Source organism: Lolium rigidum, chromosome 6 (assembly GCF_022539505.1).
Source record: "Lolium rigidum isolate FL_2022 chromosome 6, APGP_CSIRO_Lrig_0.1, whole genome shotgun sequence".
In the NCBI taxonomy this organism is placed as follows: Eukaryota; Viridiplantae; Streptophyta; class Magnoliopsida; order Poales; family Poaceae; genus Lolium; species Lolium rigidum.
In genome coordinates this window covers 218,143,947-218,165,970 of record NC_061513.1, presented here as the reverse complement: position 1 = coordinate 218,165,970, position 22,024 = coordinate 218,143,947, and the positions used below count along the sequence as shown (strand labels likewise).

Below are 22,024 nucleotides of genomic sequence, written 5' to 3'. Positions count from 1 at the left end.
GCCAACACCTGTGTGCGTCGACGACTTTGACGATGCGCCAACAGAGCCTGTCATCACCACGGACACCGCTACCAAGAAGAAGGGGAAGAGCCACAGGACAAGAGGATTCATCGACGACGAGGACAAGTGTTTGTGCGAGGCGTGGCTAGCAACAAGCCATGACTTTATAAATGGTGCCCAACAAAAGGGCAAGGTGTATTGGGCCAAGGTCGTACAACAGTACAACGAGACCAAGATGCACCTGCCCTACCACATCCCAAGCCCTCGCACGGAAGAGTCCCTCAGAAAAAGATGGGACTACATCAAACAAGAGACAAACAAGTTTTGCTCGGCAGTCGAACATACTAAGAAGCACCCCGTAAGCGGCGCTGACGTCATTTCAGTGGTAAACAAGATACAACCATCATCATTCTATTCTAAATTCATCATTCTATGTGCATCATTGGCGGCTTTGGCGTGATTGCAGGTATCCCGGGCCTTGGAGATGTTTAGGGCAGTGCATAAGAAGGGGTACCATATGGTCCATTGCTGGGAATTGCTCAAGGCCGCGGAGAAGTGGAGGACAAGCTTTGCGGCCTACGATGAAGCTATGAAGAATGGGAGAACTGTCAACCTCGACGGCGAAGACGGCGATCATTGCCGTCAAGCCCTTCCACCTCGTCCCGCGGCCATAAGGTTACCAAGGCCGATCTAGTCCGGGAGGAACAGGCCATTGCGTTCACGCAGAGCCTCGAGAAGATGATGGCCGACAATCAGGCCGCCTTGGCTGCTAGGGACGAGAAGAGACGTCTGGAAAAAGAGGCCGCAGCTGCCATCTTCCTCAACCTCACAAAAGAGGTCATTGAGGTCCAAAAGGTAGACGCCGAGGCCAAATTGCGTGACGCCGAGGCTAGGAGGATGGACGCCGAGGCCAAGATCCGTGCAGATGACACAAGGATCATGCTAGCCGACTTGAGCAGCGTCGACGACGACACCAGGGCCAGGTTCATGAAGAGGCGCGCCGAAATCCGTGCACGAGACGCCTGATCGCCGGCGCCATGCGCCCATCACCCTGGCCTCCTTTTGGACTTTTTTACATTGCTGTTCAGGTCTTGTTGTGCCCCTTTTGGACTCCATTTTGCACCTCTCGTTGTGCAAAGTGTGATGTACTCATTTCAGACCTCAATTTGAGGCTATAATTTCGTGCAAACTTGAGGCTAGAACCTCTTTTTTGAATTCTGGCCCGTGCCGAAAATGCGTCGCCACTCTGGAGCGTTCCCCAAACGCAAATGGACGTACGACCATTTCTGCGTCCGTCACGCGACGCAAACGAACGCCCACGGACAATTTAGGTGTCCGAAATGCGTGTGGCTGCCAAGCGAGCATAATATCAGCAGTAATAATTGCGTAGATTTAGCAGCAGGAAGCTACCCGTGGGCCCTAGCTGGCAGCGGCAGGCTGGCATAGTTTCTTCCCCCTGGTTTTGACCTGACCTGTAAACGAGACCAGCGCCGCACCGCACGCCGTTCCTTCTTGGAGAGCAAGAAGCACAGCAAGAAACACTTTCTCCTTTCCATTTTCCCCTCTTTATTAACCGCGCCGTCCCATTCTCTTCTTGCAGAGCAAGGAGCACACCACCACCCCGCCCCGCCGAAAGACACACAGCGCACCAAGAATCCCCACCCCCGCCGCCGATCTCCTCTCCCTCTCTCCCCGCGCGCAGATCCGGTGATGGTGTCCAACGGCCAGCTCTCGCAGCCGCAGGCGGGCGCCGAGGAGTACGGCGTCGCCGTGATGCGCCGCCGGCCCAAGACCAAGATCGTCTGCACGCTCGGCCCGGCCTCGCGCTCCGTCGAGATGGTAGAGAAGCTGCTCCGCGCGGGGATGTGCGTCGCCCGCTTCAACTTCTCACACGGCTCGCACGACTACCACCAGGAGACGCTCGACAACCTGCGCGCCGCCATGGAGCGAACCGGGATCCTTTGCGCCGTCATGCTCGACACCAAGGTCACTTCCTGCTCTCTCCGACCCCGCCCCCTTGGCCGATCTGATCTGTTGTGCGGACTACTCCTTGTTTGCTTCTTTGAGTTTGCTTGCGCTATTTTTTTTTGCGGGTAATATTCTTTATTTTTTGATTAAAATTGTAGATCGAGTTGTAATAGTCAGACAACCGGCCTTGGTCGAGCTGGGGTTTCCCCTTCTTTTGGGGCGATGGCTTGTTGGTTCGCTCAAGCGTTTGAATTTCGCTATTCCTGGATGCGATCTCTGATTTCTATGCTCCCTTGGACCATTTTTTTTTTTGGTCAACTCCGGCATGTGGTTCTTTCCGTCACGGCTCTTGTAATTTTGCCTGCAATTAAAGCGACAGATTGTACTACTAGTAGACGATATTTTCGATATCTTACCATCAATTGTCTGCATTCGTCATCTAGCTTGACTTGGTCTGCATGCGGAGTACTACTAGCATCCTTGGAACTAGACCGGCTAGCCTGCCGTTGTCCATTTCCTTCCATTGCCAGCTGCAGTGTCCATTTCCTTTTCACTCCTCTTGTGGTGGGCGGGTTTGGTTGGGGTTCAACAAGTGTACTTTTATGCTATTATTAGCAATTTTCAGGAGTTATTACTCTGTGTTTGTTGATCTTGTTCTTGGATCAGTCTTTGCTCCCTTGAACTTTGTTTGTGAACTTCTGCTTCTCTTTGGCTGCTTGTGCATGTTAGTACCTACTTCTACTGGTACTATGGTAAATTGACCCGCTTAAAGCGACTGATCCTAGATGATATTTCTGGTATCAGAAGATCTACACATTAATTGTGTGCATTGGCATCTAGGTTGATCTGCATGTACATTTTGTATTGAACCGACAAATGTAGGTTTAGGTTCAGTTTTTGCCACTGTTGGATGTGGTCCTCGTGCTAAAGTGAGAGTTCTGTCTCTGTTAATGCGTTCTATTATGTTCTTGGTATGTTTGTGACTACAGTCCTGATGGAGAATGTGTACCGTTCTCACATGGTACTATCCACTAAAATGTGATTCAGTAGAAAAAAACATTGACGAAATTAAAGAACTTGTAGCACATTGTATCATTTTGAGAACTTTTAACCTTCAGCTCAGAAGCTAAACTGTAATAGTTGTAATGTCTTTGTAATGGGTCACCAACAATTATTATGTTTCAGCTGCGGCAAATTTCTGAATTGTGTGATTACAATCTGCAGATTTTATTCTCTCTTATTTATCACCCACAGTAAGATGTCCAAGCAATATCTAAGTAACCACTGTATTCAAGGAGTAACTTATTTTGGATGATCACTTGGAAATTTATTATGCGTGTAATGTTAAAATATCTCATTGGAGAAGTTGTTTAAAAGGCAGTGTAGTATACTATTTGTTAGGAGCAATTGTGAATGCATGTTGGTATCATGAAGTGGCTAAACTAAGCTGGCACAAACATAACCTGGAATAAACAACTTCAATTAACTTGATCTCCTTATCAGGGATTAGGTGCCCATACTCTTCTCTTAGCAATATTGTAAATGATGGACAGAACCTTTCATGCTTTGTGCCATGGGCACTGGCAAAATCTGGCTATCTTGTGCACAGTGTCATAGGATAATCTTCATTTTAGAACTGTTGAAAGCTCTAGTATCTCAAGAAAACATTACCAATTGCTATCATGCATTTCACAATACCAGCATAGTAGTTTGATTACATTTGTTGCTAGTCTACTTGACTTTGCTTGATTGCAATCCGGGCACCAAGTGCGAAACAATTCTAGCGGTACTTTAATTCAGAATCATAAAATAAATTCTTTTACATAATTCCTTGGCTGGATGAAGCACTGCCAATCCACATGGTATGGAGGATGGAATCATTTTGGAAGCAGCATTTTTTGGCTGTATTGGTTCCACCTTGCATGAACTCATCAAATGAGGCGACGCTGATTGCAGTTTTGTCCAAATTGGCTCTCGTCAAAATATATTTTCCATCTACAGTTTATGCTAGTTTTTCCTAACTTCAACCCTCCAAAAAACATTTCATTCATTTATCAGACATCTGGTTTGGTACAAGTAAAACTCTCAGTAGACAACTTTCACATGATACCCATGTATAGTGGCTTTTTATATGATATTCATCTGTTATCTGTGCAACATAAGGAATTCGCAGAACAGCACAAGCAGAATCTCTCGTTCGATTGACTTGTAATTAATGACTAATCATACTTCTTAAAATTGTGTTTCTTTTACTTTCAGAGGTTTTTCTGTTTACATTATCTGTTTTTATAAAAAAAAACATATTGCGAAGTATAGAGTGCTAGTGGAATTTCAGCAACATAGCATGAGGCTCAACCTTTGTAGTATTGGCATGCAATTGGTTCACATTACTATTTGTGATCAAGATGGGGGATTTCTTGGAAAAGAGGAGATATTGTCATCATAGCAACATATGACATCCTTGTTTGATGAAGAAAGTTACAAACTATGATGAACAAAAAATGGCTGCCAAATTTCTGTCTGTTGTCTTTATGTGTTCCTAGAAGTGCTTGTCATGGAACAATTGGCCCTCATATTTTTTCTGTGTTATGAGCAAAATGTGTTGGGCCAAATGTTGATGCCAAATTTGTGTCTGCATGATCAGCTTGATAATCTCAAAATTAAATATAAGTGATCTTGTTTTGATGTATGTGCATGGATGTGTCTGAGTGGTCAAATGGTTTTTTCTTAACTTTCTAGTATGGACAGGCATTTACCTCATTTTGTTTACACTTGTTTGTTTGATGAAAGATTATTGATCAGATATTCATTGGTTTACTACATTGCAGGGTCCAGAGATCCGTACTGGATTTTTGAAAGATGGGAAGCCTATTCAGCTGAAGAAGGGTCAAGAAATCACAATATCCACAGATTATAGCATTCAGGGCGATGACAAGACAATATCGATGAGCTATAAGAAGCTAGCAGTTGATCTGAAGCCAGGAAGTGTCATATTATGTGCTGATGGTACCATCACTCTTACTGTGCTTCATTGTGATAAAGAGCAAGGTCTTGTTCGCTGCTGTTGTGAGAACACTGCTATGCTTGGTGAGAGGAAGAATGTGAATCTTCCAGGGGTTGTTGTTGATCTCCCAACTCTCACTGAAAAGGACAAGGAGGATATTCTTCAATGGGGTGTCCCGAACAAGATTGACATGATTGCCTTGTCGTTTGTCCGCAAAGGTTCAGATCTTGTGGAGGTCAGGAAGGTACTTGGGGAGCATGCAAAGTCAATTATGCTGATGTCAAAGGTATGCCATTCTCTTTCTGTGTATTGCCCTTCTGTACTTCACCTAGCTGATTGTTTCAGTTAACTCTTTTTTCTTGTGAATTGATTGTTACAGTTAACTTGAATGTGCAGGTTGAGAACCAAGAGGGAGTAGCTAACTTTGATGATATCCTGGCACAGTCTGATGCTTTTATGGTTGCAAGAGGTGATTTGGGAATGGAAATTCCTGTAGAGAAGATCTTTTATGCACAGAAGGTGATGATTTTCAAGTGCAACATTCAGGGCAAGCCAGTGGTGACTGCAACCCAGATGCTGGAGTCTATGATCAAGTCCCCTCGCCCTACTCGAGCAGAAGCAACCGATGTTGCCAATGCAGTTCTTGATGGCACCGACTGTGTCATGCTCAGTGGTGAGACAGCTGCTGGGGCTTATCCAGAACTGGCAGTGCAAACTATGGCCAAGATCTGCTTGGAGGCGGAGTCATGCGTTGACTATTCAGCTGTTTTCAAGTCAATCATGTTATCAGCCCCAATTCCTATGAGCCCGTTGGAGAGTCTTGCATCATCAGCCGTCCGCACAGCGAACTCAGCTAAAGCAACGCTTATCTTGGTGCTTACTAGGGGAGGAACAACTGCAAGGCTTGTAGCCAAGTATAGGCCATCGATGCCCATACTGTCTGTTGTGGTTCCTGAGCTGAAGACCGTGGAGTTTGACTGGATCTGCAGCGACGAGGGGCCTGCCAGGCAAAGCCTTATCGTGAGGGGCGTGATCCCTATGCTGAGTGCTGGCACTGCAAAGGCGTTTGACAGCGAAGCCACGGACGAGGCACTCAAGTTTGCTGTGAAGAGTGCGAAGGAGGCGGGGCTTTGCAACCCTGGTGAATCCATCGTGGCCCTTCACCGCATCGGGAATGCATCTGTCATCAAGCTCTTGACTGTGTGAGCTAGTGGAAGCAGCAGTATAACACCATTTTGCCCGGGGAATATTTTTTGTAAGATTACGGATCCCACAGCGTTCTGCTGCTAGGACTTCGCATCCTGGTTAAACCATCGCGTTATCAAATTGTGGCTGTTTTACTCTTAAATTAGAGGTTAGCCACAGAAACAGCAAAACTATTATCGTAGCAGCTTGTTTTGCTGCTACTGATGCTGCCGCAACTATTAAACTACCTAATATATTTCGCCCAATATATTTGGGTCACTTTCACCTGTGTGCTTTATTTGTTTTTGTTGGGTTGGCTCCTCTACAGTTATGTTCTTACTGTATGCCTGCTGTAGCCTTGTAAATCTGCCGTCAATTCTGATCCAAAGGTTCTCCTTTCTCTCCCCTTTGATCTTTTATTGATTGCACAATTTGGTATCTGTGAGTTTGCTGAATGATGATAAATAATACTTCTCCCTCCGATTCATATTAAGAGAAACTCTAGCAGCCGCGCGATGGCTCCGCGCGAACAACGTCTGTTTTGCTGATAGCGCGGAGAGAGATTTGCTTCATGGGAGGAGCTAAAATATCGCGTGCAGAAACAGGGATTTACTAGACGCGTGAAAATGCAGCGCCACAAGCACACAGTTCACAGTTTTATCAAACAACACGAAACAAATAGACAGAAAATAACATTCAACATAGTTCGGTGCCAATTACACTAGTACCATAAAATAAACTAATTAAACATAGTTCAGACTGGAGACGATCTACTCCACTAGTTGCTCCAGGATGATCCCGACATGGTGGTGTCGGACACCGTCGTGGAGGACCATCCACCTATCGTCGTCGTTATCGATCGTCTGAGGGCTGGCCTCATGCGCCAGGATGAAGGCGCGGCGCTCGGCCTTGTCCTTCCTTCTCGCAACGCGGCTCTCCTTCCATGCTGAATTGCGCTCGACGTAGAAGGAGTGCATTGCCTCGACGTCCTACGGGAAGTGATGCTTCCACTCCGTCATGAAGCGCTCGTCCTCGATGGCGCGGTACAGCCGGCTGTGTAACATCATGTGGCGGCGCTTGTCCTCGTCGGTGAAGAATCACATATGCGGCGCCATATCCTCCGCCTTCTGGCGCGTCCAGCCATCGTAGACGCGCGCGACTTTTTATCGTACGTTGGGTTGGGCGCGCGGAATCTCGCGCCCGCGTGGCCGCTTCTTCGCGGGCACGGCCAAATATATCTAGCGTCTGCTGGAGCATCGAAACTCACTGCCGCGCGGTATTTTAGCGGTTTTTTGCACGCGCTAGATTTCAAGCGTCTGTTGGAGTTGCTCTAAAAGCCGGCGTGTCGCTAATTTATACGCAAGATTGTTTAAATTTGAATATATCAAGACACTCTGTACACAAATTTGTTTAAATTTGAATGTACATATACACTAAAGAGTGTCTAGATATATCTAAATTTAGACAAATCTTTGACATCCTTTTGTGGATGGAGGGAGTACAAAGTTGCACTAAATCAAACGACACTATGGATGAGAGGGAGTAGTTGCAATTTTGTCAAATTTGCCAAGGCTTGTGCATTTTGGTACAGGATTGAGTTTGGAAACTGATGAAAATCAGTCATAATTGCCAAAAATGTATCGAATGTTAACTGTACAACCCTTGATTTTAAACTTACACACAAATGGCCCAATGCACACGCGAGGCCAGTTTCGTATTACACAAAGAGACGGAGAAAAGCTCCAAACTTCCATGGCGGTAGCACAGCGGTGACGTGATCCTTTCCAAAGCAGCGGGCAAGGCAAACCCAGCAGTTAGCTAGTCCTCATAGTACCGCGAGCTGCTGCCGGAAGTCGAAGTGGACGACGGCGATGGCGCCTGCTGAGGGAAGAGGCTATTGAGCCACGAAATCGACGCCGGCAGTCGGCTCACGTTTCCTTCTTCAGCTTCCGTACCACCATCATCGTGCTCAACGGCGGCATTGCCCGCTGCCTCTCCCCCGCCATCGCCAATCTCATTGCCATGGCCATCGCCGCTGTCGTTGACATCAGCACTAACATAGGTGACATAGGTGGTGGTGGTGGTGGTGGTGCCGCTGTTACTCCCACTGCCGCTGCCGCATGAGTTCTTCGGCTCGTCGTCGGCCGGCAGCTGGAACCTGCAGACGGGGCACGAGCTGTGTATCTCCAGCCAAGGCACAATGCAGTGTGAGTGGAACCTGTGCCTGCAGGGCAGCTCCCGGGCGCGCTCGCCGGAGGCGTAGTCCTCCAGGCACACAGCGCAGCTGGCCGCGTCCTCCTCGTTGCAGCCGCCGCACACCTCCACGGTCGGCAGCGCCTCCACGGCGTCCTTCTTCGCCGGCGGCGTGCCCTGCCGGCCCGCCTCGCTCTCGGACAGCTGCTGCATCAGCGCGTCCAGTCCGGGGCCAAGAAAGTAGTCGCCCAGCGCCATGCCGTGCTCGCCGAGGGGGGCGGCGGCGAAGATGCTCCGGCCGAAAGGGCTGTAGTGCTCTGCCTCGAGGCCGGTACCGGTGCCACTGAGGGAGGCAGCGGATTCAAGGCGCTGGAGCTGGCGCTCCCGGATCGCCTGCAGGAGCCGCAAGAACGCGGTGGCGCGACGTCGGCGCCGCGAGAAGTCGACGTTGTCCAGCTCGTCCTCTGCGGCAGCGACGGCATCCACAGTACGCCGGTTGCTGCGGCGGCGCCGGACGGGATCACCGACCATGCTGTCGATGATCGGCGCCCAGATGGAGATCGCGTTGTCGGCGCTGGGGTAAGTTCCGCCGTGGGCGTGGGCGTGGGCGTGGCCACTGCCGTTGGCGACGCTGCTGCGGGCGGTCTCCATCTCCTCGAGGAAGCCGCTGCTGCAATACGGGCACTTGATCTCCATCCCTGCGTCCGCCGCTACAGGGCTCACCGCCGTGGCGCACATGTGGCACCAGTACCTCCCGGCGACCACCAGCTCCCCCATTGCTCTTGATCTCGCTGCGCCTTTCCCCCCTCAATGGAGCAGCTGCGATCCTTAGATTTGGCTGCGAGGAATCAATCAGAAAAAGGAAGATCAATCAAAGCTCGACAAAGCAATGGTGGAGGAATCTAAAGCATCGGAATCCAATGCAGTCATGCACTGCACCAATTCTGGATGCGATTCATGGAATCCTGTTCTCCATCCGTACAATGCAAGCTAACCAAATTGCCCTTTTTGTTTGTCATCAGATCGAATGATCGGATGCATTTCTTTCCAGGCTCCGGAAACAACAGAAAAGTTGAATTGCTGCTGACATATCATCAATCCAACAAGAAAGTCCAATCACATCAAGAAACAAATCCAATCAGGGAAACAAGAAACTGCAAGATGAACAGAGCTGGCATCACAAAGATTGAGACAGATAACCAACCAACAAACATGGAACGAAATGGGATGAGAACGATGAACAGAGAAATTAACAATTCACATGCTGAATCTTCTCTTGTTCTAAGCAAAGCAACAGGGCAAAGCATCCATGGATGGTTGAAATCAATCACCTTGGGCAGGGCATGTGGGGGAGAGAACAAGGCCAGAGGGGGCTGGCCTGTCCACCTCCTCTATATTAGCAGTATCCTTGGGTTAATTGCTGTGGGATCCTAATATATATAGGACACGTTGACAGGTAGTGATTAAGGCTCTGCTTGTTCAATTATTGCCTGGGTATGCTCTGGCATTCTAATTTTAAACTTCCTTATTTGTCTTTAAAGAAACTTTCCCTCTTGACCCCATTAATCTATTTCTGCTTTCTTTTCTTGTGCTATAATCTATTTCTGCGCTCTAATTTAAATCGTTTGGTTTTCCGTCCAACCCAGATATAGAACATCCCGAACAGAGAAGAAAAACGATTTAGAAAGTGGCTCAGACATACCCTCCGTCTACGATCATCGAGCATATGTTCATGACACCATCAATCCTAAAGTAGTGGGTACCATCTCAGCTCAAGATTTAATACTAAATAAAATATTTATTAAAATTTGGAATACTTTTCAAAAATTATCTACAACATCAGCTTCAACTTAAACTCGTGTGATTGCTGTGTTGTACTACACTGAAATTAATATATACCGCCTTTGTTCTCAACTGTAAAGCGTATAAGTTTAGGTAAAAGACAAACCCTACTAATTATGATCAAAGATACAGAAAAATATCAGCATCTATAATATTAAATAGACATATTGAAAAATATATTTTATGGTCAATTCTATTGATATTCATTTATTATTTTAGATGGTTTAAATCTGATATCTGGTCAATATTACTGCATTATTCTTTTGGTAGCTCAAGTGCTTTCATCCTTTAATACCAGCTGACTTGTTCTTAAATGTGATACCTAAATGCAGATTAATGATAATAGAGTACATGGACTAGAATTTCTGCTACTAGCTGAGCCTAAAGTGATAGGCATGCTGACCAGGAGTTGCCTACGAAGAGAAGGACCTATAGTGAGCCTATGCCACGAGTTAATGTAAGTTTGGTCTTAGTACATGTTTCATACATAAGCTTGTGCTTGTTTGTAATACATATGGTTATCTGATATCTACATCACGTAATACATGTAATACATGTTTGCATAGTTTATTGTTGTAACTTTCTTTGCACTATTATTAGAATGTCGTTGTAAGGAAGCAAGCCTCATCAGAAGAGAGGCCCCACAAAAGTTCTAACCTTTCTGCCGATGCATCCTCCCATGGTAGTCGACCTAGACTAGTCCTTAAAAATGATAAATATCTCAAGGTTGTATGCAGAAAGATAAGGTGTTGCTGCTTTTAGATTTGTTGCTCTGTTGCTGCTGATATGTTGAGAAAGAGCACAGAGGATTCAATCAAGCCGATTGACAAATACCAGCAAGTTATTGATGAAGCCAACGGGTATCCTTCCTGATCATATGCATTTTTTCTTACATTTGGGCAGACAATCTACCCTGTAATTTAAAACTTATGTCTGTAATAGTAATTAGTTTAGTTTACTGTTTAAATTGGTGTTTAAATGAAATGGGGCCCAAGAAGTACATGCTAGAAACACCATTGGACTATTTAATTGTTGTTGTTGTTGTTGTTGTTGTGATAGGCGAGAAACACCATCGGGGCTACAACAGTAATATGCTCGAATGATTAGATCGATTGATGGGCCGATACAAACCATCAGTTGACCAGTCAAATACATTAAGTTGGGCTGGCCCGTGTATTAACTAGGCCAGCCCATTCAACAAGTTTACTAGTCAAGCAGAGTTGAATGGGCCCGTCCATCTACTAAATGGGCCGACCGATTTAGTAAATTGACCGGTCAACCTAGGCCATTCCGGTCGCCCCGTGTGCTAAACGGGCTAGCCCATTTAGCAGTTTGACCGGTCAATGGAAGACATTTGGCCTGGCCTGCCAGCTAAATGGGCGGACCCAGTTAACTATTTGATCGGTCAACCTACGACATTCGGCTCGACCCGCCAGCTAAATGGGCCGACCCAGTTAACTAGTTAACTGGTCAAACCATGACGTTTGGCCCATTATGCATGTTGAGCGGGCCAACCTAGTTGGCAAATCCTATACACCGACCAGGTCGGTCGCTACCGCGCGCCGCACACCTCCTGCGCGCGGTATGGGCCGGCCTGGTCGGCCCAGTTCGCCTCTTTTTTCTGTTTTCTCTTTTTTGTTTCTTTTTTGTTTTCTGTCCTTTTCCTTTTTTATTTTCGGTTTCTTTTTTGTTTCTTTTTCTGTTTATTGTTTTGTTTCTTTTCTTTTCTGTTTATTTTTATTTTTGTTCAAATTTGAAAATAATTTAAATTCAGAAAATTTTCAAATTTGAAAATAGTTTAAAATTTAAAAAATGTTCAAATTTAAAAACCGTTCAAATACAAAAATGTTCAAATTAAAAAACGTTCAAATTTGAAAAATATTCAAATACAAAAATGTACAAATTATAAAAGCGTTCAAATTTGAAATCCGTTCAAATATATAGAGCGTTCAAATTTGAAAAAATGTTCAAATTCGAAAAATGTTCATAACTAAGAATGTTAATTTGGTAAAAAAATAAATTTTACAAATTTTAAAAAATGGTTCAAATTTAAATTATGTCCATATCCGAAAATGTCCAAATTTCGAAAAAATTAAATTAAAATCTGAATATTTTTAAAATTTCGGAAATTTCGAATCTAAATAGATTTTGAAATTTTATTCTTCGAAATATTTTTTTAAAGTGAGATATTGAAAAAGAAAAATATTAACAGAAAAAAACAGCAAAAAAAAGAAAAAAACTTTACCTCCTCTTAATGGGCCGCGGCCCAACCAACCGACCTGGTCGGTGGGGTGTGCGGTGCCCCGTACACGCCGACCAGGTCGGTGTACAACATCCCCGACCTAGTTGAGTACTTGACCGGTCAAACCAATTAAGTTAGCATGGCCCACGTACTAAATAGGTCAGCCTAGTTATTTTGTCGACAGGCCAAACCAAGTTAATTGGCCCAACCAACTAATTAAAGGGCCGGCTCGATTATCTTTATTGGGCTGGCCTCCTTAAGGCGTAATTGCCTTTGTGTAGGCCTATAATCTATCACGTGTTTTCAACAAGTTAACATCGTCTGCCATGTGGTAGTTAGCATGATGTCAGCAGTCAACGGCCTCTGAGGAACACTCTTTTGCCACGGTTCGATTTTTCGTGGACAAAAACCCCTCAATTGGGCTATCCGTGGTTGATCCTTAGGTGAAGCGATACGCACCATAGAACCAGTTTCGTTGCTTTACACTCTTTAACCATCAAAAACATCCCTTAGCCGATAAAATTATGACGTGGTAGATAACAACTTTTTTGAATCAAGATTCAACAAGAATAAACCACAAAAAACATCTCTAACCGACAAAATTATGACATGGTGGTAGATAACAACTTTTTTTTTTGGTATAGGGAGCATATATATGCCCCTGAAGCCGAATTGAATTTCCGCTTAACAAGCCGAGGGCTGAGTGGTTGCAATTACTTGAGTAATTATACAGAGATTGATACCAATACGGGCCGGATGCGAGACTGACGGATCCGATTCCGACCACACTTGAGAAACAGGGATACCAGCTACGTCTACGTACGTGTCTAGTTCCAGTTAATTCGCGGCCTCGAGCCGGTGACACTTGTGGATTCGGAGTCCGTCTCCGACTTCGACTAGGCTGCTGGGTTCACGCGTTGCCTCGCCAACATAAATACCCACGCACCATCCCTGTCCCCAGTCCTCGTTGTCGACCGATCTTCCTTCCCTCGACGTCTAGTGCTTCTCACACCGATCGAGAAGAACCAACCCTCTCTCGCTAGCTGGCTATGGAGGTGGATTACTACAACCCCTTCGCCTTCGCGTACCCCCACAAAAGTTTCGCCTGCGTGCCATTGCCGGCGGCAGCGACGCCGATCGTGGACGACGAGGAGGAGGAATTGGCCGAGTTCGCCCGCATACTGGACGCTGCCCTGGAAGCCAACGGGAGCGTCGAGGAGGGACCGGCCGCCGACGAAGCCGTCTACTTCGGATTCGCCGCCCTGGCCCTCGCACTCGAAGCCGCCATGGACGAGGATGGTGAGGAGTACCAGGACCAAGATTCTCAGGATGTCGAAGCCATGGACGAGAGCTAGATGATCAAGCGGATCAAGAACCTGACGACGTCCAAGACATGGACGAGGAGCAGAGATACTGCATGCAACCGTGATCGACCGATCGCTACATCCTTAGAAGCGAAGCAAAATACATATCCAAGGACACGATATAGGTTGTTTATTATTCTGGATATGCTGAATTGATGATTCGTTTCAAAGATTTCCTGGAGAAACTGTTGCACAAATATCTGGTGCCCTGATTGTATGATACTGTCCATCCTGTAACTCTTTTCTGTATGTGCAATGAAATTTGAAGTTCTCAGGTTGTCTTCCTATGCACGTGCAGGGTAGATTTTCATGCTCGTTACACACTCAAGAAATATGGATTTTGATTAAGAGACCAGTAACTTTAGAATTTTCTATAGATTCGTTTGAAAATTGGTAGAATTCTGAAGTAATTTGGAAACGAGAGCGACAGCGTTCCTGCATGCGGTGCTGGCTCTTTTAACCTATGGAGACAAAGTCCTACAGTAGCTCCTCCGTGATAAAGGCTTTGATAAATCGGCTTGCGACACCGTCGAGTAGAGGTGGGGTGTGGCCGAGGATACACGCCAAAGAGGCAGTTTTTTTAGTATCGTCCATGTGATTGTATTAATATACTTATCAAAGGCGTTTCATTTTCTCGTCGCTGGATACCCAATAAAGCAAATCTAAGTTTCCGCTTTGCTTGCAATGGGCCTGGGCGAGGGGAAGCATGCCAAGTATCTTCTTGAGATCATGTTTTATAGGTTTATCTTGGAAGTACAATGCAATTTCGGTAGTCATTTTTCATTTTAATTGAAAAATGCAGTCAGATATTTGGGGTACTATGAGTGTCTTCGATTGTGTACAAATCGTGTTACTCATGTAAACATGATGCAAAAAAGTCATGTGTATAATAATAATAATAGATATATAGTAGATCAAAAAACATAAGTTCGCTCAGTGTATCTTGATAATTCAATGTCAAATGCATATGAAGCAAGGACATAACTAATTATTTTTTATTAAATAAGATTTACCGGCTAACGCTCTTTCAATTATTTATGTACAATAAGAGTTTTTTATTCTGTCCAGCTCTATTTTTATTAGAGTAGGTGTACACCAAATTGTGCTTCGGTTTATAATGATTCGCTCCCTACCCCATTTACAAGGAGAAGAAAATATAGTCGAATTTTTTCTTATCACATATATAGACATAATAAACGTGAATAGAAAGAGGTAGGCATATAATGAGGTTTAACATCTTATTCATAGAAAGCAAACATACACAAACTATTTGTTTCCCTTCGCTCGTGTTCTGACACTACCTTAGAAAACATGCAACGTACAAGCTCGTGTGAAGATGCTAGACTTGAGAAGCGGCCATTCGTCTCGATCGTGTCCCTTGCTCGTGCTATTGTACGTCTGATTGTCCAAAGAAACCAGAACCAGCTCCATATGATTGTTTCAATACTTGTCTTTGCACTGCAAAAATAGAACTTGTTTGGATGCATCCACTTCCCTGGATCATTGGCGTAGCTTACTGTAGGTTAGGGGGGCCACCGCCCCCCCCCCCCCACACACACACACCCCCATGATTTGGCACATCTCTGGAGGATTTTTTTTGGGAGAGGATAGATTAGGAGGTTTTGTGTGTTTGCCCCCCCCCCCCCCTAGAACTACTTAACTGCATTTGGCCCCCCTAGCCATCCTTGGCAAGCTCCGCGACTGCCCTGGATTGCTACGATATCAACAATAGGTAAAATCTGATTATGAAAAGCTCATTAATACTCTTCCTTAGACAAGTGAACAAGACCTAATCCATATTGATGAACACATTATTTCTACATTGATCTATATATATCGCAGAGTTATACCCTCTATGGCCAGTACAAATATGCGACCATACTGAGCATTCACACTCCTCCCTAGCAAAGAATCCCTTCCCTCTCTCTCTCCTTCTCTCTCACACACACACAAATCATATAAACCCGAATGGATTTAAATTAACTTCTTTGTACCTAGATTGCGCAAAGGACACATATACAACAACTCTTGCTTATTGTAGTCAGTGTTGTCAGCAAGCTTTTGCAAAGATCCCATAGTATAAGATGCACATCATCTGCATGCTAGTGGAACCAGATGTTCATCGAATATAATGTGATAACACAAATATACATTGCAAGTAATCCTCTTTTTGTAAAATCAAGAGTGAATTCCACCTTTTACCCTCTAGTTATGCATTTGTGACACACATTACCCCATTCAGTAGAACATTTAGTAAAATATAACATTTAGGAGACCTTGAACACAGTTTAACCTCAGTTTTGTATTTTGCTTGTTATTGTTAGAGGGGACATGTATGATCCGTCGATGTGATGGGTAAATATCAGAGGGCGTCATCGAGGATTATGTCCAGAATTCCTTTATACATATGTTCCATTCCTCGTCACTGCTTTGATACTTTTGGATCCCGACCATCACCTGACACCTTAACCAATGAATACACATTAGAAATTCAAGGTCCAAAACTAATAAAAAAGGGTAATCTACGTGATTTTTCATTTGACAAGGTAATTAGTGACACAAATGATAAAATAGAGGGTAAAAAATGAAATTCACTCTAAAATCAATGAAGGATACTTCCTAGATGTATGTGAAGTGTCTTAAATCAGAATAAATATATTACTTGCACAATGCAAGACAACACAATGTAATTCTGCTAATGATGGCAAAAGAAAAAGCACTCAACCTAAAAATGTACAAAAATAGAAGGTTACTATTTTCTATTCAAAAGAGCAGTTTAATTCAGGCATTTCGTCCCTTCCAAATTTTAACTATAAATGGCTTGGTGACTCGGGGATGCTCACGGCTGATGAGCATGTCCAAATAAAAAAAACGCATCATCTCCTTACACATGTTTGAAGAATGCTACACTACCCGGAAGGAGGCGCCTGTTCTGCTTTCTCTATGAGATGAAATCGCACAAAGATAAATGAATGTATAGCAATGTACCTGAGAATCCCGAAAAGACGTTTACATGGAAATTGGAAGGCTGATGCATCTCCAAAGGCAAGATTTGACACATATCAGCTTTCAAAACTCCTACGAAATATTTTCCATGGATAATATTGGTGTCTGAAGATGGTTTTAAGTATACATGTATTTACTTCCATGAAGGAACACTTGCCTGCCAGATTTCAATATCAACATGACGGTCCCTCCTCTGCTTTCTCTACAACAATTGCACAAGAGGTGATAGTTTCAAAACCACAATTGCACAATGTCAAAATCATTATCTTGTCATCTTCGTACATACTCTGTAATTATAATCAGTTAACATAATCTGCTATCTTGCTATCCTGGAATTCAAAACAAAATAACCCGAACCTTTATGCAGATATACAATCATTTAGAAGCAAAGATTCAGGTGAAAATAACATGATATCAAAGGAGACAAACTGAAGTGACATTAAAGTGGTTATTTGTTGGGCTTGTTCATAACACATAACTTACAGTAGTATGCCACCAAAGTACCAATACAGAACACCTGGATCAGGTTAACTGCGGTATAAATTCAAGGCCGGACCCGATCGGCATCAGCCATCACTCCAGTTTGCAAGCTATTGTTGCGGTCAGAAACCCACCGGCGGGCAGCGACGGGCAACACCGTAGAGCCGGGAATCTCCCAGGACTGCGGCTGGCCCTGGTCCCTCCGAGCGACGGCCCGCAAAGCCTTCTGCGCACACGTCCGATGCTGATGCAAGGGCGTGCCACCTGACCTATACCTGGTCAGGAAGGTGTTGGATGATGCCTCGCTTAGTTTCCTGCATGGCATACACGTAAACGTTAAATACGAGCCTCGATCAGCTCTCAGGTTGTCCTGTGAATCGGCTCAAAGAGCCGATCCACCCATGATACGTACGAGGTGTACGATCAGATGGTGGTCCTGCTTGATCAAGATAAAGCTAAAACGACCTACTACGATCTGGGGTTTTCACCACACAATCGGAACATCCTACTCGTGATCGAGCCTCGCGGCCACGCACGGTGATCGTAAACCGACCCTAGACAAGGCCTAAAAACCAACATGAAGTTGATCCTCGGAACATCCCTGTCTAGGGCTAGCAAACTACACCCTACGCGCCACTCGGATCCTTCGACCCGTTTGTAAGGCCTAACAATGCAGATATTAAACTAATCCTTGAAGAACAAGGAGCAATCATAACGGATCGGATCTACTAAATGATGATCAAGCGGGGTGCCGCCCTTACACCCGTGATAGGCGTAAGGGCGGCTAGATGCCTAAGGGTTGCACGACGATAGCATATGATACGAAGAACAATGCTAACCCTAAGACATCTATGATAACTACGTTGCTCGCCATCAAAAAGGCTTCGATACGAGCAACGCATGAACGACGAATAAACTTGTGCTGCCTAGATCGCAAGATGCGATCTAGGAAGCATGGTGCTTACCCGGAAGAAACCCTCGAGACGGGGGAGTTGGCGATGCGCCGAGATTGGTTTGTGTTGAACGTTGGTTGTTGTTTATTTCATAAACCCTAGATACATATTTATAGTCCGGGGAACTTTCTAATTCAGGCGTGCACCTAACCGTGCACGGGTTAAACTCTAACTTCTAACCGACACGTATCCTACTATGGTACAGATACACGGGTAATTAGCCCAAACTTGGTACACAAGGCCGATTCATGTATTTCTTCTATATATATTCTTCAAGCCCATCTCCAATCGCGGCCCACCTCTGATCCGGTCAAATTCTGGTGATAACACATGCCCCCCTGGTTTTGGAAATGACATTTCCAAAATCATTACGCTTTTCTTTCGTCGGGTCATGTCGTGGCAGAGCAGAACTGCTGCAGTATCCTTCATCACGATGCCTTGCCTCTTCCACTTCTCCGCGTGGCCTGCGAATTTTTTTTTTCTTTTGGGCACCACTTCCTCGGAAACTGCTTTGGCATTGAATCTCCACCATATCCCCTTTTATTTAACTGTTCCAAACAGTTTGCTTCTCCTTCATCCTCCTCGCATTAGCACCCAAAAAACCCTCCTGCGCCACCATGTCTTCTTCATCCTCTTCCTCTTCCGGTCTTTCCTATGGGTCTTCCTCCTCCCGCGAGACGCCGGAGGACATCCGCGCACCAGAAGAATGGGACCAGGAAGACCACGCCTCCTCCATCTGGTCCGAGGACGACCAGTCCTTGACCAGCGGGGATGAAGATCTCCAGTTCCTCGCCGACGGGGAACTGGAATCGGAAAGCGAGGATGACCTGTTCCCCTGGGACGGCTGCCCCTCCTCTGAAGAAGAGGAAGAGGAAGACGATGACGACGACTCCCTCGAGGGCTACCCGCCGGCGAAACGCCTCCGCATGTGGTGGGACGACGACAGCAGCGATGATGAAGAGGAGGATGAAGCTCCCGTAGAGGGCTACGGGAGCAAGCAACGAGGAGCCCATCGGCGGTAGTGCCGATGAGAGCTCCGAGGATGACGACGAGGGCAGCGATGGCCCGTAGACTAGGATCTACTAGTGTAGGCCTAGTAGTAGTAGATTGGACAACAGACCCTTCTTTTGTTCTTCCTTCTTTGAGCAATCGGCTCTTTCTTTGTAAGAAATCCTGTTCATTAATGAAGAAGTTTCCCCAATTTGATTTTGCCGATTTCTTTTAAGCCGATTCTCAATGAGCCGATGGCAACGCATCGGTCTCTCATAATCCGCCCTTCATCTCTTCGACCACGGGGTGATTGCGAACTTGGTCAAAGCTCAATAAGCCGATGTCAGCGCATCAAGCCCTCATGATCTATCCTTCATCTTTTCGACCAATGAGTTTGAGTTCTGCTGGATCACCACCCTTGACGAAAATCGCGACGCGGGACTAGCCGATGGCCACCCAATCGGCTTTCAAAAACAGAGCATCCACCAGGCCAGCTGCCCCCCGAGTCTCAGTCAAGGCGAAACAGAGACGAGGACACGCAATTCAGACAAATGGACCTAGGCTCGATCATGTCTGAGAGAACTACCATGCAGAGCCAGCCAGAGCCGATCACCCCTCCTCCGTTGAAAATTGATATTGCAGATGACCACACAACGGCTCAGAAATAGAACTCCTCTGACACGGAGCTGGAGGTCCTTGTGTTTTGCACATGCCACTGGTAGATCCCATGAAATTTTGCTAGAGTCGATGGCTATGCATCGGCTTTCTATCCTTAAGTCGATGTCTGCGCATCGGCTGTGCTTAAAAAATTTCTAAATTTCTTTTTTATGGCCGATTTATGTATCGGCCCCCATACTTCAATACCCATCATCAAAAAATATCTTGGGCTGCTGGGCATTTGAAAGACACTTCCACTTCGTATCCTCGTGTTTTATCCACCTAGGTGCCCCCCGAGCCGATTCTTTCAAGTAATTGAGGGTATGGGCTCTTCAGGTATTCCCTGTTGGATCAAATGCTGAACCCAGGCAGAATGTATGGTGAGGATAATTTTGGCCGATTGCTGGAATCGGCCTCCATGTTGCTTGCTCGATGAAGGTTTTGCAATGTTCCTCCATAAATCCTTGGGGCCGATCACACGGATCGGCATCGCCACGTTTGTCCATCGATGTTGCTTTTGTTACACGGTCAGGCCGGTGGATAAAGCCAGCCTAACCCCGTCCTTTGTCACGTCGATGCGCTCGCAATCGTCCAAATTGATGCCTGAGAGTGGCTCTTGGCCTGATGTCTCCCAAACGTTCATGCCAGCCGTCGAAATCACGGCTGAATCATCTACGTGGACGACTTCTACTTCATCTCCATCCCACTGTATTAGGCATTGGTGCATCGTGGATGGGATGCAACAATTGGCGTGGATCCAATCTCTCCCTAGTAGGACAACATAGGAGCTCTTGCTGTCGACAATAAAGAACGTCGTAGGGACGGTTTTCCTTCCTACGGTCAGATCCACATTCAGAACACCTTGTGCGTCGGATGCTTGGCCGTTGAAATCGCTCGGTGTCACATTGGTCTTGATCGGATCCGAGCTGGAGCGTCCCAACCGACGTAGCATGGAGTATGGCATAATGTTAACTGCCGCTCCGGTGTCCACCAACATCTTGTTGACAAGGCTGCCCATTGATGTAACCTCGCAAGTACAGGGCCTTCAGATGCCTGTAGCTTCTCTCTCGTGGCTTCTCAAAGATGACCGGCCGTGGGCCGCAGTCAAGTTGTGCCACAGGTGCTTCGTCTGATCCTGGAGCAATAAACTCCGTTGGAAGGATGAAGACCATGTTTGTGCCAGCCGATGTCTCATCATCGGCTTTCTTTTGTCTGGGATGCCACTCTTTCCTTTGTGGCCGACCTTCTTCGTCCAGGGTTCGCTGAATTTTAGCGGCCAGATCAGGCCGCGCCTTCCTCAACGTGTGCAGGTATAACCTTTCAGCTTCCTCCAACCCACGTAGACGCTGAACCCTTCGCTTTTGGGAACGGCTGAGCCCATCAGGGCACCACCTTGGCCGATGATACTTGTCTTCTTCTTCATCATCGTCCTCTAGTTCCTCGAGATCTTCCACCCGAGCGGACTCAGCATGCTTGTTCCGAGGCGGGAGAGGCCCTAGACGTTTGAACACGGACACGTTAGCTGCATCCTTCTTCTTTTGTTTACATTCTGGGCAGTTGCCGATTGTAGGCAATCGGCTCATTCCTGAATCCCAGCAGTGTCTGAAGAAGGGGCAGTCCCAGTGCCTATCCTCGTCATCGTGCCCTCTCAACTTTTCCTTGGCGTGGCGCTCATATCGCTCCTCGTCACGATCATGCCGACGACGTCTCCTGTCGTCCCTAGCCAGACGATCCTTTTCATCATCGTCGTTGTATCGCCGGCGTTGGTCGTATTGACCCACATACTTGTTGAGGAGGTGATCAGAGAGGTCGGCTGATATCTTACGTTCCTCACTTCTCCCTCCGTGATGTAGCGCTTGCCATCGTGGCGGAGCCGATCGCGTGGAGCGGCTTCCTCTCGTGTCCTTGCTATGAGAGCAGCTGCCCTCATCTCCGTCCTTACCGAGTGGTGCCCAGGTCCTACCATGTTGATATTGCACGAGAAATCTGGCTGGCACCCTCCATGGTAAGTATACTCCACCATGTTAACGGCGGGGAAGGGGTGTGTGTCGACCTTCATGGCGTACCGGCTGAAAATTAGCCGCCCTTGTTCTATCGCCATTTGGACCTGTTGACGCCACACCCTGCAGTCGTTGGTGGC

General features: G+C 46.1%; 2 protein-coding genes across 3 annotated transcripts; one reads left to right on the top strand and one right to left on the bottom strand.

The window, feature by feature from the left end:
• Positions 1-1,687: 1,687 nt before the first annotated feature.
• On the top strand, positions 1,688-6,442 carry LOC124660490 (pyruvate kinase, cytosolic isozyme-like). The gene is made up of 3 exons (XM_047198306.1): positions 1,688-1,986; positions 4,797-5,258; positions 5,369-6,442. The coding sequence occupies exons 1-3, from the start codon at positions 1,711-1,713 to the stop codon at positions 6,176-6,178; spliced, it is 1,548 nt and encodes a 515-aa protein (XP_047054262.1). The 5' UTR covers positions 1,688-1,710; the 3' UTR covers positions 6,179-6,442.
• Positions 6,443-7,690: 1,248 nt separating this feature from the next.
• On the bottom strand, positions 7,691-9,771 carry LOC124662082 (E3 ubiquitin-protein ligase SIRP1-like). Of its 2 annotated transcripts, none has more exons than XM_047199971.1 (2): positions 9,682-9,771; positions 7,691-9,188 (listed from the first exon to the last, which is right to left on the bottom strand). In XM_047199971.1, exon 2 carries the CDS (start codon positions 9,125-9,127, stop codon positions 7,976-7,978), a length of 1,152 nt encoding a protein of 383 aa, XP_047055927.1. In that variant the 5' UTR covers positions 9,128-9,188; positions 9,682-9,771; the 3' UTR covers positions 7,691-7,975. The 2 variants fall into 2 exon arrangements, with proteins under 2 accessions (XP_047055927.1, XP_047055928.1); XM_047199972.1 differs by lacking the exon at positions 9,682-9,771 and adding an exon at positions 9,290-9,674.
• Positions 9,772-22,024: the final 12,253 nt, after the last annotated feature.